The sequence below is a fragment of the Boleophthalmus pectinirostris genome, unplaced genomic scaffold, assembly GCF_026225935.1.
Source record: "Boleophthalmus pectinirostris isolate CB_2022bp ecotype Guang Dong unplaced genomic scaffold, ASM2622593v1 HiC_scaffold_20, whole genome shotgun sequence".
Classification (NCBI taxonomy): domain Eukaryota; kingdom Metazoa; phylum Chordata; class Actinopteri; order Gobiiformes; family Gobiidae; genus Boleophthalmus; species Boleophthalmus pectinirostris.
In genome coordinates, this window is record NW_026571153.1 from 19,011,476 (window position 1) to 19,027,428 (window position 15,953).

A 15,953-nucleotide genomic window follows, 5' to 3' on the forward strand; every position below is an offset into this window, starting at 1 on the left:
TATAAATGGCTCAGATTTGATCATAGCCAAAAAGTATTTCCTAGTAGTGCAAAGAAAATGTACACACTGTAAATACTGAACCTAAAAATATAATTCAGTCTAACATATATTGAAGTCCATATCTCTATTGTATTGTCAACTTAAATTTTTCCCTGTATTTTGTCTTGCAGGTGCCAAAGAATCCAATGTCCCTGAACTGTCCCCACTCCCACCAAATTTCAATTTCAACTTCAGTCTATGATCAAAACATTTTTTTTTCTTGAAACATCACTGCTAAAATCAAACAAGCTGAATGTGCAGTACTCACAGCATGCATTTTAGTTAACTATAATAGACTGAATAATTATACAACAAGTTTTTCTAATACTTTTTTGATTGATAAACTGTAATTCATGGTTTAGTACTTCATTCAAACAGAAATAAGTGTATTGTAATTGCTGTCTTGATTATCACTCTTTCAAAAATGCACTGTACAGACAATATTATTTTATCAAATAGCGTTCGCCAGTTGTTCATTTTAGTTTTAGTACTTGTAAATTATTTATAAATTGGATTGTAGCGTGGACATGGATGAAGAGAATTCTGTAACTCTGGTGAAACTAAAAGCCTTGAAGACTCTGGCTTAGGGCCCTTGAGCTCCATGGAGGCCCACCAACACTCTCCAGACTCCAGCAGTGAAGAGTGCACCGTCCTGGAGGCAGCACCCAAGAACAGCTGTCCCCTGCACCCAAACAAGGTCACAACCCATAGGACCCATACAGCACCCAAACTGCACCCATACACCACCCAGGCAGCACTTAAGAAGAACTGCATACTGAAACCAAACAGCACCCAAAGAGGACACAGACAGCACCCAAACTGCTCTCAAGAACAGCTGCCCCCTACACCCAAATAATGTGGGAGCAAAACAGCACCCAAACAAGGGTCACAGCCACAAATCCAAGGTTTTCAGAATGATGAGAAATTGTAACTGTTGTCATAGAGATTGACAACTGAAAACAAAATGTTGCATATAACAGGAACCTGAATCCACACAGCTCTCTGAAATACTAGATGCAGACTTGGATTTTGATCAGGACTTGGTACCAAAGTTAAATTTGTGAATGACATATTTTTGGATGCAACATTGGCTGTTCTGAAATCTAAAATATGGCATTGGTATCATCTATGAAAAGCAACTGATCAACTGATCTAGTCTGGACTTAGACTTAAAACCCTTTTACACTTTTATTTTTGGCATAATTTGGTGCACAACTTTTTACTTGAGTTTTAACTTAGTTTTCCACTCTCTATCCATGCTTTGCAGATATCGGAGCGGTTTTGCCAGTCGTGTCTGTGCCCCCTGTGTGAGGACTGTGTGGGCCATGAGGAGCACCCCTGTGTGGACCTGGACCAGGGTCTGCAACAGACCAGAGTTCAGCTGCAGGAGCAGCTCACAGCTCTGCAGACCAGGTACTCTCGGTTCCTCTGCCTGAGACTCTGACCATCAGAACAGAAGTATGGAAATGGTCTGTTCATGACCTTTTGTTCATGACATGTTTTAAAAAGATTATTTATTGGGACCGTTGCCATAGCAATTGACTTATAAACAAACCCAATCATCTTTTGAGTGGTCCGAAGTCCTCAAAATGGCAGCTACAATAGGAAGATGAAACTGATTCATTCAAATTAAACAATTTAACATTTGAGGATCATAAGCTTATATATTTTTTCCAAAAGCTGTAAATTTCCCTTAGAGTCACACAGACTCTTTCCTCAATTTAAAATTAAGTCATGAATTCAACTTATTCTTTGCTATTTCCTCTGATGTTAAGGCAACCGCAGGTGTCCGAAGCACTGTCCCAGGTCCGAGAGATCCTGCAGCAGCTGACCAATCAGAGACTGGCAATCGAGGAGGACATCCAATCAGGATTTGAAGATTTGCATAAACAGCTCGACGTCAGGAAGAGTGTTCTGCTAATGGAACTGGAGGTCACCCACGAACTCAAACACAAGGTCTATACCAGAACTAAACCAAGACTAAACCAGAGCTAAACCACCTAAAGACTAAACCAGAGCTAAACCTAAACCAGAGCTAAACCATGACTTACAAGCATCCTAACCAAGACTGACCAAGACCTAAATCAAATCTAAATCAAAACTACAGTAAACCAGGTCTAAACCAGATGTGTGTGTAATCTAGGTGTTGCAGGCACAGATGGACAGCCTGGCTGCCTGTGAGGGGAGCATGTCGACTCTTGGTGCCCAGCTGGAGGAGGCTCTGACAGGGGAGGCGACCGTGGCATCCTTCGGTGAGGAGCAGGAGCTGGGGCAGAAGCTGGAGCAGGTCCTGGGGCTCACGGTGCGTTCAGACCCAGAGGAAAACGACCAGCTCGACCTCATCCTAGAGACGGACGCACTGCGCAAGTCCATCCATAACCTGGGCAACATCGTCACCACCAGGTACACGCTCCAGTCAAAACCAAACATATTTCTGTAGAGACAAACAGGAAAAGAAGAGTTACATATTGCACCTTTAAAATAAATTGAATTCATTTTAATTTGAATTGTGCTGCAATTCTAACCTGACCAATTGATATGTGATACTATGTGTAACACTCTCCACCACAAAAATCACAAATATACAAAACTTGTGTGATCCTGTGATATTTAATATACAGCGTAGACAAATATCTCGAGAATCCATCTTGCTGTCCAGGTTTCTGCAAGCCATTTTGTTTTGAGATTTGACTTCTTCAATCTCATAAAACTCCATCTTCTCAGTCTTATTTCAGTCTCTTGTTAGTTAAAGGTTGTGTTGTGTTTGCAGCGCTGTGGCGAGTCAGAGTGAGGCCATGGGAGCCGGTCTGGAGCAGTGCATCGTGGGACATCCAGCGTCTGTTACCATAGTGACACGTGACAAATCCGGAGGAGCATGTAAGAACGGCAACGCTATTCTGTCAGCAGAGGTGAGTCAAGGAATACTGTTCATATTATTGGGTTATTTTACTAAACCAAGTGACTGAGGGTTCTCACATATGAAACACAGGAGAACGTTTGAGTAATCCTGTATTGTCCTGCATTTGAGACAAATCAGAAAATCACTGTATTACCTTCCCCCTATCTCCACCCATTGCCCCACTGTATTAACTTGTGATTATTAATTAATTTAGATTGGGTTCAAAACAGTCACAGCAATTTTCCAATAAAAAAATATTGCAATTTAAAATTAACAAAATGTAAAAGTTCTAGCCGTGCCGGTGGCTGAGTGCTACATAGGTCTCCATGGAGAACAGCTGATAGCCAAGGTCAGTTAAATACAATGAATCAATGAAACCTGCCCAGGGACTACAGGTGGAAATTAGCACTGGTGCTACAACCTGGTACAATGCATCTCTCCTGTTATAGTTAATGTAAAAATAGTGTGCTGTCCCTGTCTCAAATAAATAAACAAACAAACAAACAAACAAATAGATACACCCAAAAAACTAAAACAACTCTGCTTTAATATACAGAAATGTGGACTACCTGGTTGAATTCTTTCAGGTGTTTACTCCGGACGGCAGCATTGTTGACGGAGAAATTGTGGATCATAAAAATGGAACATACGAGTTTGTCTACACCGTCCCCAAAGAAGGAGACTTTTCTTTAGCTCTGCGCCTCTATGACCATCACATCAAAGGCAGCCCATTCAAACTGACTGTGAACAAGCCCTCAGACGTGGAGGTGAGACGCCATACCTGTACATCTGTGTGTGATCAATAGACTTTATATATAATGAAATTAGGAAGTGTTCATGGAGAACTTCTGGCTCCATCGACTCTGGCTCCAATTGACTTTACACAGCAAATTTGAGAGTGTTAATTCAACTCGTATATGGGGTCCACAATAAAATGAGATAAAACTACAGTTTCCAAAGTGTAGAAGGCTCAACACTGGTAAAGTGATGTAACCACACTCCTCATAGTTGAATATAACACTGATTAATATTTGATTTTTTTACACATAGTGAAAAACTAATAACTCTATATTGCTATGTTACTGTACTATTTAACACTTTATGAAGTAGAAATAGTGTAGAGTGTTCGCCATGTTACACTATTCAATAGTGACTCTTTCTTCACTAAATACAATGTAAATGGTGTGGTCATTCTAGTTCATAATCCCTTTTACAAATGTAAAATAATGAAAACCACCACAAAATTCAGTTTCAACTTAAAATGAATTAAAACAATGCACATCATACAATCAAAACAATTTAAATAAGTCATATGACACAACACTATTTTTGCAAAATCCAACTGACAGCAGTAATTCTCTGTGCCCTCAACAGTTGGTCACAATGATTGTCATTTATTTTTTTAAAGTTGATTTTTCAATGCAAGCAGTTGATGGATGAATCAAGATCTTGTTTTGAATGGAATTCAGGCTCATCTCCAAAAATGAGAGGAGCATGTCTGACTGTTTGAAACAAGATCTTCTCTCCATTATATAAATATAACAATGTTCACAATAGAGGCAGTCCTGCTAATTATGAAACATTAACATTGCAGAGTCAGTCTTTCACTCTTGGGGTTTCTTTTGACACATCGAACATCCATGTTGTAGACAGTTCTTTGAATACAGGTGTAAAGTTTGTGAGAGTCTGAGGACCAAGTGCCGTGAAGTGTTCACCAAATTCAGCCAGGTCAATGATGACATAAAAAACCTTTGTCCTTCCCACTTCAGTCACAGGTAGAAAGGCTGTCCAGGCTCAACCAGCAAGAAATGTGTCCATACGGATCTGTAAAATAAAATATAGAATAGAATAAATATAACATATTCAAGTAACCACCTTGCAAAACGGGCTATGCAATATTTAATGAGACATGAATAAAAATTAAAAAGTATATATATAGTAACTACATTATGGTGCATAATGGACTGAGACTCTTCAGCTGTACATGTAAAGATGCTTCACCTGTATTCTTATTATTTTCCAGGTGTCTCCATCCACTACCACAGCTACCAACTCTGCTGCTAATGCTACCCCATCAACGGGCTCCTCCGATGGGACAAAGAGGCGTGGGAAGTCCCCTGGGCAGAAGAAGAAGGGATCTAAAAGAGCGAGTAGTGCTTTGGGAACACCACGACGCAAACACCAGAACCCCATAGAAGACGATCTTATCTTCAGAATTGGTACTGAACTTTTGTTTGTTTGACAGACACAGTTTTCTTGTTTCTTATATTTGTGGATCCTGTGTGGTCAGGGGCTCCCAAATACTGTTTCATTCCAAACTTGATTAGGAATAGACTTGATACTCAATACCGATTCCAACACCACAATGATTATAAAAACACTTTTTATTTAGACAGAAGAATGAAATAATAGTACTTTCTTTTATTTTACCATGCCATCTTACTTACAGTATGTGTAAAAAGTTGCCCAAGTATGTTCCATAGTGGTCCATGGGCGTATACTAGTCTATGTGCTCTTATATTTGTTCTGATAGCTCAAGATCATCCTAAAGATATTCAGGAAAGGTTCAGTCTTGTCCTGTGAATAACTTTTTTTAAATTTTATTTATTTATTTTTTTAGAATCGATACCTGCTCCAGAGTCAGAAATGTGCATGTGCCAGTTACGTGATGAGATTTTAATATGTATTTATGTATTTATTTAATTCAGGAACAAAGGGCAGGAATAAAGGAGAGTTCACAAACCTCCAGGGAGTGGCTTCATCCAGTGAGAGGATCCTGATTGCCGACAGCAACAACCAGTGTGTCCAGGTACCACCCCCTTTATAACAGATATTCAGGATAGTAATGTAGTAGTAATAGTAGTAGTAGACTTGTTTGTCCAGGTTTTACATCAGATGTCTACCTAGATTCAATTCAGAGTTTAGACCTGGTGTAATCTTGATTTAGTCCTGATTTAGTCCTGGATTAGTCTTGGTTCAATCTTGGTTTACTCCTTTTCAATCCTGGATTTAGCCCTAATTTACTAAATTTAGCACTGGCTCAATCTTAGTTCAGTCTCCATTCTTCCTTGTTGAGTCCCAGTTGAGTTCTGGTTTAGTCCTGCTTTATTACTGGTTTAACTCTGCCTTTGCGTCAGATCTTCTCCACCTCGGGGGAGTTCCTGAGCCGGTTTGGGGTCCGGGGGCGGTCTCCGGGTCAAATGCAGAGGCCGACCGGAGTTGCAGTTCACCCGAGCGGAGACATCATCGTCGCAGACTACGACAACAAGTGGGTCGGCATCTTCTCCTCCGACGGCAAGTACAAGGTACGTGCTTCACTATAAGAATCAACAGTAACAGTAGCTCAAGTATCAGGCTACATTGGTCAAGGGCTGTCCTATTACCAGAAGGTTGACAGTTTGAGGACCTTTAACAATAACAAAAAAAATGTGTTCATGGGACACAATATTGTATAATATGCCTTGGGGATTTCCATAGGGTTTCAGTCCCAGTACAAATGTTATTTATTTTGTGTATTTCAGGCGAAGCTGGGCTCTGGGCGTCTGATGGGACCCAAGGGTGTGGCTGTGGATCAGAATGGTCATGTCATCGTGGTGGATAATAAGTCCTGCACCGTCTTCATTTTTCAGATCAGCGGAAAACTTGTTTCCAAGTTCGGTTCACGAGGCACCGGAGACAAGCAGTTTGCTGGTGAGGTCACTAAAGAGTAGGCAAAGCAATAACAGCTGGTGAACTCCCCACCAGAAAAGAGTCCTTTGAGCATTTACTACTGTGACCCACATTAAAATCCATATAGTTTATGGCACAGCATATTTCTGTATTTATGAGTACTGATGTCTAATATTTACTCCACAGGTCCTCATTTTGCTGCTGTGAACAAGAACAATGAGATAATTGTGACGGACTTCCACAACCACTCTGTCAAGGTAAGACTTCAGACTTCAGTTCAGTTTTGGTTCAGGCCTGGTTTAGTCTTGGATCAGTCCGAGTTCTGTCTTAAGGCAAGACACTATAGGTGGGTAGGAAAAAAATCTGTAATTTTAGGTCATCATATTGAAACGTCAATACAAAAAAATGACCTTTAGAGTCACTATTTTCCATGTTAGTCCTGGTTCAGTTTTGGTTTAGTTTTGACTCAGCCCTAGTTTGGTCCTGGTCTATTCCTGTTTTAGTCCTGTTTCAGTTGTTTTAGTCCTGGTTCAGTCCTGGTTCAGTTCTATTTTAGTCCTGGTTCATTCCTGTTTTAGTCCTGTTTCAGTGCTGTTTTAGTCCTGGTTCAGTCCAGGTTCAGTCCTGGTTCAGTCCTGGTTCAGTCCTGGTTCTTCACAGGTCTTCACTCTGGAGGGGGAGCTGGTGTTGAAGTTTGGCTCAAATGGAGAAGGAAACGGTCAGTTTAACGCTCCGACCGGAGTCTCTGTGGATCAGAACGGGAACATAATCGTAGCTGACTGGGGCAACAGCAGGATACAAGTGAGTTACTTTAACCTTAATCCTACAAATACTACTGCTACTGTTAATACTCCTGCTACTACTAGTGCTCACCAGCCTTGCTTCACCAGCCACTAATGACCAATGCCAGATTCTGTCATCCTGTACACACAAGTAAATCACAAATGACCAACTCAAAATACAACAAGAATTCCCCCGTGTAGAGTATGAATCCGACCTCCTCACCCACACCACACAGGCAAAGTTGGTGAAGTCTCTTGCCTAAGGACACAATAGCATGCACTGGTTGCACCTTGAATATAAGTTAACTTCTATTTCTATTACTACCCCGACTTAAAGGTTGTATAGAGGATTTTTTTAAGGGAAGAGAAATACAGCGACAGTCCTTGTGCGCATTCAGAATTACTGTTGAAGTTTCCTGTCTAGAAGTAATTCAGCGACCGACACGTCAGTTTTTAGACCCTTCGTCTGCTTCGGTCGCGCCATCGCTGGACGAGATCTCCAAGAATCACCTCAGTTTGGCTTTGCTCCTTTTCCTCTTCTCTTATTCTTTCAGCGACCTCAAAAACGGACTTTCTTTTGCGGCGAACCGGTCGTGGATTCTCATCCGCCGTCGCGACAAACTTTGTGCGAAATGCGAGGAAGCGACAGTTCGAAAAAGCCTCTAAGAACCGCTGCGTAAACCACGTAATCCCCGCGCTCCGACGAGTCAGTTATACTAGGGAGTTTGACTGACAACCTAACAGCCAATAGAAAATGAGGGAGCCTCGTTTTCTATTGGCTGATGTTTATCTGGCCTCAACACGTCCACAGTTGATAGATTTTCGTTCTTTTTTTTTGGTCATCATAATTACAAAGCTGCTGCGTCTCTGTTAGGGTATTTTAATCTTTCACTGACAGTTTGAAACAAAAAAAAATCCTCCATACAACCTTTAAGCTGTTGCTACTTATATTACTGCTACTGCTACGACTTCTGTTCTGGTTGTGTTTCAGGTGTTTGACGGCTCTGGCTCATTCCTGTCCTACATAAACACGTCTGCAGATCCTCTGTACGGACCCCAGGGTCTGGCCCTCACTTCAGACGGACACGTGGTGGTCGCAGACTCTGGCAACCACTGCTTCAAAGTCTACAGATATCTACAGTGACAGCACCAGAGCAAGCATCATTCAGTTTTCCCATTGACTTTTAAAGGTGCACTGTGTAACTTTTCTGGTGGAGAGTCTGCCACCTGATTGTCTCAGAGATGGAGATGTTGTTGCTTTGCCTGGAATGCTCCACAGTATGGCATTATACTTGTATCCATTCAATGACAGATGTTTTTTTTATTGTAAAATACCATGACCATGCATTTTTAGAGTGAATGTATGTCTGGTGAACTTCTCCACAGATCTGACCTGGTGGCTGACTTTGCCTCCTGGCGTCACACGCTTGTTTAATGCCATACTGTGTAACATTCTGGACAAAGCAATAACATCTTCACTAGAAAAAACAAAAACAACAAAAAACTTGCTTTACAATTTTCTCCAAAAGTTCATGGGACAACTGAATTTGACTTTGAGTACTAGATGTTGCCGTTCACTATCGAGCTTTGTATGAAAATGTGAAATGGCAAAAGCGAAGAAGGAGCAGAGATTGCGTTTGAGACTGTAGACGCCATGTTGGAACTGTGGACGCCATGTTGGAACTGTTCTTCGCTCACGCCTGGCCAAAAACACTACAGCTTTCCATTATTAAGCGATGTCAGCACGAATACTGAACTATATGCAGGGGCGAGTTTGTCAATCACCACTTTTGGAAGAAGGAAGCCAAGAGATAAAGGTACTAGAATATGCATTATATGGACTTGTAAATGAGACATATTAAGCAAAATCCACTTGAATGAACTCCTATGTGATAATGGTTCTCCCTCAGCTTTATTTTACCCAGAGTTGTATTTTGAGTAATCCATGCATGTTTGAGTAATCCTGTATAGTCCTGCATTTGAAACTGTGAAAATTTCTGTTTTCACCTACCACCTTGTCCCGCCCACAGCCCTGTACTTACTCTTAATTATATGAATAAGGGAGGCTTGTGTACACAAATGTTAAAAAAAATGTTGCGTAGACATTTTTCAAACAGTTTTGAATAAGATGTCAGTAGACCAATAATGTTAGATTAAAGGTGCATTGTGCAACATTTCTGGTGGAGGGCCTGTCAGATGCTTTTCTCTTTTTCTCTGTGGAATGTGGACTCTGGAAACTAAGCCAGGTCAGATCTGTGGAGAGGCAACCACGCTCAAAGTCAGAAAGCCTGTTTTTCTTGGTATTTTTGAGCCATAAAACCACCTGTAATTGAAGTGTAAAGTAGAACTGTCAGAGTTGGGGACTTGCAAGTTGTGACTTGGACTCGAGTCAGACTTGAGGCACTATTTTTAGGACTTGAGACCTGATTTGATAAAATGGACTAAGACTTGGGACTTGACTTACACTTGAAGATCAGTGACTTGGGACTTGATTCAGACTTGAGGCCTGTGACTTGAGAAGACTTGAGAAGAACTTTTCAATCTGAATTCATTCTGCTCTGACTTTAATGATTCACTCTAAGATCTTGTCAAGACATTTAAAAAGGAAAAATTTGCATTTCTACAACTCTTAAATACTCTATAAATAGTCATATATAAATATAGTATGACTTTAGTCAATACAAGTACAATTTATCTTAAAATTCATATAAACTGACTTGAAATGACTTGAAGCTCAAAGCAGACGACTTAGACTTGACTTGGACTTATGGGCCAGTGACTCGACACTTGATTTGGACTTGTCTGTATTTGACCTTGGGACTTGACTCGGACTTGAGGTCAAAGACTTGAGACTTACTCGAGACTTGCAAAATGACGACTTGGTCCCACCTCTGAGAACTGTCATACTGTGGAACCTTCCAGGCAGAGCAATGGCATCTCCATAGAAACAAGCAGGTGACAGACCCTGACCAAAAAGTTACATAGTGCACCTTTAAAGTTGCAGTTTACACTGAAAAAAATGTGAAATACTATAATGATAATCTACGTGATTATTTATAGACATATTTATCTTAATACCAGACATAAATCATAATATGTTTAAATTATAATGATGATAGGCTAAAATTGTAAGCGTTGGCATTCCGTGTTGATTTTTTCTCTTCAAAACACCAGCAGTGGGCACAAGGACTTGTTCTATATTGATGCACTGAGAGGAAAATAGTTAATAGTTAGTTAAAATAGGCGAACAATAGCTGCCAGCTTGAGTAAAGACAATTGGGAACACTGAAATGATCTTAATATCCAGGATTGCTTTAACTTGTGTGAATGAAACAAAACACTTCTCCAGGTATTTTTCTAATGAAGAATAAACATTATAACATAATGATAACAAAAAGCCAACTTAGAATACAATATAATCTTTCAAATGGATGCAGAAATGGGTGATTTGGAAGAATTTGGTGAAAAGTTTGAATGAGTAAATATTGAAATGCCTTTAGAATGTGTGTAATCCGAAAAGTGCTTGTTACATTTGTTCACATTTAGTATTGATTTAGAAAAGTGAAATATTTAGAAGCTAATTAAACATCAAGGCCAGAAGTGGTTCACAAACTGTTCACACATCAGCTGCTTGATTCAGTCCTGGCTTAGTCTACATTTATTTGTGAGTTTTAGACCTGTGTCATTCCTGGTTTAGTAATACTTTAGGCCTCCTTCAGTACTGGTTTAGACTTTTTTTTAGTACATGTTTAGTCCTGGTTTGTCCCAGTTCAGCATTGGCTTCGGCCTGGTCTCATCCCTCTTCAGTCCTGGTTCAGTCCTCCCTTAGTCCTGGTATTGAGTCCTGGTTTAGCCCTGGTTTGGGTCTATCAGTTTGAGTTGTAGTGTAGGCCTGTTCTAGTTTAGATCTGATCTAGTTACTCTTTAGTCCTGGTTCACTTCTGGTTTAGCCTTCTTTAGACCTCTTGAATTTGTCACAGCTTAGTCCCGGTTTAGCCTTGGTTCAATTTAAGATTTGTCCTGGTTCCATCTGGATCAGTCCTGGTTTAGTCCTCGATTAGCCATTGTTCAGTTTAGAACTTGTTCAGACCTGCTTTAGTTCTGTTTTAGTCCCAGTTCAGCCCTTGGTTGGTTGAGCCCTGGTCTAGGCCTGGTTTAATCCTGGTTTAGTCCTAGTTTAGTCCTGGTTTAGTCCTCATTTAGTCCTGATTTAGTCCTGGTTTTGTCCTGGTTTTGTCCTGGTTTAGCCCTGGTTTAGTTCTAGTTTAGTCCTGGTTTCAGGTGTGAACAGTGTGCGTCCCACTGGAGTCTTGTTCTTTAGTCTGAATGGGAACACTAGCTCTTCTGTAACTGTACAGTACTATGTAAAACTATGGCCTCTTTTGTAAATATAGAGATTGTCTGAAAAGCGAATGTTGTTTTGATTCCGCATGTGCTCGTTATTAGTCTTTTCATGCTTGAACTACGATTGTTTCGAAAATATATGCCTTTAATTTATTGTCCAATATTTATGTATTTATTATTTACTGAAGTCATGTTTAAAAATATAAATGGGAATATCTATTACAGCCAAAATTACATTGTTAATTTTGTATTTTATTTCAGTAGGTTAAACATGCACCATGTAACTTTCCTGGTGGACCATCCACATCTTTTTTGTCTCCTTGGAGATGTTATTGGTTTGCCTGAAATATTCCACAGGAGGGCATTAAACGTATACGTATCTTGCAATGAACTGAGCTGCTGTACATTGAACGACATACATTCTCACTATCTGACCTGTAACTTGACCTGGTTGTGTGCCATTAACTGCTTGTCTCCATGGAGATAGATAAGTTTAAAGGTGCACTATGTAACTTTTTGGTTGGGGGTTTGTCATCTTCTTGTTTCTAAGGATATGTCATTGCTCTGCCTGGAATGTTCCACAGTTTGACATTAAATAGCTTTACCTTACATTTACTATTCATTGAATTGCATTTGCTTTTATAGCTCAAATTACTTTGAAAAACAGGCCTTGTGACTTGTGAGCGGGGTCACCTCTCCACAGATCTGACCTGTAACTTGGTCTGGTTTAGTCTCCCTGGAGATAAAAATGGTTAATGCCATACTGTGGAACATTCCAGACAAAGCAAACACATCTCCATGAAGAAAAGCATTTGTTGGGCTGTCCACCAGAAAAGTTACACAATGCACCTTTAATGTCACATTGTGGAACATTAAAATTTTAAAAGAAACCAGTCAGCTGCCATGCAACAAGTGAAACAATGTGTCCTATTAGTAAACTCCTCAGCAAATCAGGATTAATTATGAATAAATTATTTCAGTGTAATCTGGCAAAAAATTAAAGCTACCATCTGTAAATGTATTTGTTTATTTGTGTGAGAATACAAGACGGTCACAATTAAACAATACAAAAACAAGATCATATCTGAAAGAGAGACAATAAATAACATAGAGAGACAACAGATAAACTTTAACTCATTAATACCGATTTCTGAATGATTTTTGAATGTTATCGTTTACATTTTGCATTGGTTTGAAATGAATGTCGTCACTTGGTGTGTCTCAATACATTTCAATATTGTATCTGAACATGTATGGCTTTATTTATTTACATATGTTTTTATTTATATATTTCTGATTTATTTTATTGACATTAACCTTTTGATTTGTTTACTTATCAGACATTATCTATTTATTTCATTCCTTGCTCATGCGTAAACATAATTTCAACAGATTTATGTCAATCAAGGTGTTACTTTGAATGCTAAAACCTGAATGCCATCTGAAATGAATTGTGCATTTTATCTTTTAAGTGGACTTGGTTAACAATTTAGCCTTAATTATTATAAATGTTGCTCTTTTTTTCAAATAAAGTCATGTACAAAACTGTCTATAGCTTTGTCCGTCACATGTTTGACTCATACTTTATTATTAGTTTGTTTACATCTCCAAAGATCGAAATGCTCTCTTCCACCTTGTGATGTCAGGGCAATGGGCAGAAATGGGCAATTCTAGGTCTGAAATGATTATAGATTACATATGCAGGGTTTGTGTGTTAAATATATGTCAACGAAACAAAACACAACTCCAGGTCTGTTTTTGATGAGGAAACAACATTATAACATAGATCAGAAACTAGTGCACTATGGGCTCTTTAATATAATAAATGCAAAACTGAATTCCCAGTAAAAAGATCCTTGTGTGTCCCTGGAACCTGGTGTCCCTATGGAGGACGACAATACGTGTTTGTGTCTGATCCAAAGCGGTGGGCCTTTGCTCAGGTAACTCTTATTCTTATGTAATAAAGTGATACAGATATTAAAGGTGCTGTACCTGATTTTATTCTCTTAAAAGTTTGAAAAGCAGAAATAGTTTGCTTTCTTGTGGCCCTCAGAGGAAAAAGTTTCATTCATTTATGTAACTATGCCTTATTTGACTCCAGTCTCTTCCTATCTTTTGCTACTTATTTAGAATTTATTATTACCATTTATATTTTTTTGCTCTTTGTTATTATATTATATTGTGTTGTGTGAGCTATTGTGTCCAAATAATTTCCCTTGTGGATCAATAAAGTCTAAGATTATTCTAAAGCTATTCAGGAAAGATTAATTTGTCATTGACTTTTTTTAATATTGATATCTGCTCAAATATTCGTTTTAGTATTGATTAGTATTTGATTTTCAATACTTTTGACAATCGTAGTAGGTAGCGCCTCCTGTACCTGTGGTCCAAGTAGAAAAGTAAGTCAAACCCGCCTCCTATTGTACAGAGCGCTGCCTCTACACTCAGCTGATTCTCTAACAAACTGTGAACTGGATTAAAAGTTCCAAGAACCAGAAACAAGGACATACTGTATAACTGTGAAGATTTATTTTTTTCTGCCTTCGAAAGTCCACGTTCGGCAGGTTCAAGAATATCAGTGCTGCTGTGAAAGAAACTTGATCTGGGTGTTACCGAAAACGTCCAATCTGAAGGGGCCAGAAGGGGCCAGAAGTCCACAGCAGGTGAGTGTGTCCCTGTGCCGCTCTCACCACAGACGCCTGATAATGAACGATCTAAATAATAATACATGTTTTTATCATTTACATGTTTCGATGATCGACAGTGAGCCTGGGTTTTATCTTCTGCACCGACGCCATGAAGCTGCTGGTTTTGTGTCTGCTCTTTGGCGCTGTAGTTACCATGACGACAGGTGAGTTCATGACTATATTGGTTTATCCCAAAAGCTAGGACTAGACCATAACCAGACCAGGACTAAATCATAACTAGACCAAGACTAGACCAGGACTAGACCATAACCAGACCAGAACTAGACCAGGACTAGACCAGGACTAGGCCATAACCAGACCAGAACTAGACCAGGACTAGACCAGGACTAGGCCATAACTAGACCAGGACTGGATCAGGACTAGACCAGGACTAGGCCATCAGGACTAGACCAGGACTAGACCATAACCAGACCAGGACTAGATCAGGACTAGACCAGGACTAGACTACAACTAGAACTGGTGTCTGTTTTAGTAAAGTTTTTCCCAATCTGTGCTTATCCCACAGGAAACAACATGGTTTATTTATCATCCGCTGAAGATGGAAATGATGCTAAAAGGGGTAAGAAAAAATAATACTTGAAAAATAGATAAAAATAAAAGCATGTTTTTTTGGATTTATTTATTTTTTATTTTTTTTTTTTTCAATTTGGTTGTTGCACTTAAAAAGATGTGTCTTTACTGTGAGCAGGTTTGTATTTCCACAAATCTAAGTCTTACTTGGCCTGACTGTAATATTCCATAGTACGGCATAAAATCTATCCATCTGGAGAATGTTCTAAAGTTTTTTTGTTTTTTTTTACTTTCTATGTCCATGGAGTCATGCATATTACACAAAATTGACTCTTGTGAGCTTTAAGCCATGTTATAATGTTTATACCTCCTCAAAAACAGACCTGGAGTTGTGTTTTGTTCACATGTTTTTTTTTTTTTTCAATTAACAGCTACAGTTTACCTTTAGTTCAGTAGACATTGGCAATTTCAGGGCTGAAATTATTCAAATGATTCTAGTGAAGGTGTGTGGAGTTTAAAAACACAGTGCAGCACTTCCTGTATTACCACACGACATCACAAGGTGGAACAGAGGGTTTTCTATTTGACCGTGAACTCAGGTTAAATCTGCAGGGTTTGTGTGTTAAACATGTGTCAATGAAACAAAACACAACTCCAGGTCTGTTTTTAATGAGGAAACATTATAACATAGATGAAAAACTAGTGCACTATGGGCCCTTTAATATAATACATGTCACACTGATTTCCCAGTAAAAAGATCCTTGTGTGTCCCTGGAACCTGGTGTCCCTATGGAGGACGACAATACATGTTTGTGTCTGATCCAAAGCAGTGGGCCTTTGCTCAGGTAACTCTCATTCTTATGTAATAAAGTGACACAGATATTAAAGGTGCTGTACCTGATTTTATTCTCTTAAAAGTTTGAAAAGCAGAAGTAGTTTGCTTTAATGTTTACTTACTTATTTACCTTACGCATCCAATTTATTCACTGTGATTTCTGTAAC

The 15,953-nt window shown here is 39.3% G+C and overlaps 1 protein-coding gene across 1 annotated transcript; it reads left to right on the top strand.

The window, feature by feature from the left end:
• Nucleotides 1–603: 603 nt before the first annotated feature.
• On the top strand, nt 604–8,533 carry trim2b (tripartite motif containing 2b). Its single transcript, XM_055156422.1, has 13 exons — nt 604–736; nt 1,307–1,452; nt 1,815–1,995; nt 2,183–2,442; nt 2,810–2,948; nt 3,526–3,699; nt 4,962–5,157; nt 5,647–5,747; nt 6,076–6,243; nt 6,460–6,628; nt 6,794–6,864; nt 7,268–7,408; nt 8,381–8,533. The coding sequence occupies exons 1-13, from the start codon at nt 641–643 to the stop codon at nt 8,531–8,533; spliced, it is 1,995 nt and encodes a 664-aa protein (XP_055012397.1). The 5' UTR covers nt 604–640.
• The last annotated feature ends 7,420 nt before the right edge of the window (nt 8,534–15,953 follow it).

Excerpts from the sequence above, each read along its gene's own strand:
- trim2b (XM_055156422.1), top strand. The coding sequence starts at position 641 with ATGGAGGCCCACCAACACTCTCCAGACTCCAGCAGTGAAGAGTGCACC. Across the intron at positions 5,158-5,646 it reads CGATCTTATCTTCAGAATTG|GAACAAAGGGCAGGAATAAA; the intron begins GTACTGAACTTT and ends TATTTAATTCAG. Across the intron at positions 5,748-6,075 it reads GCAACAACCAGTGTGTCCAG|ATCTTCTCCACCTCGGGGGA; the intron begins GTACCACCCCCT and ends CCTTTGCGTCAG.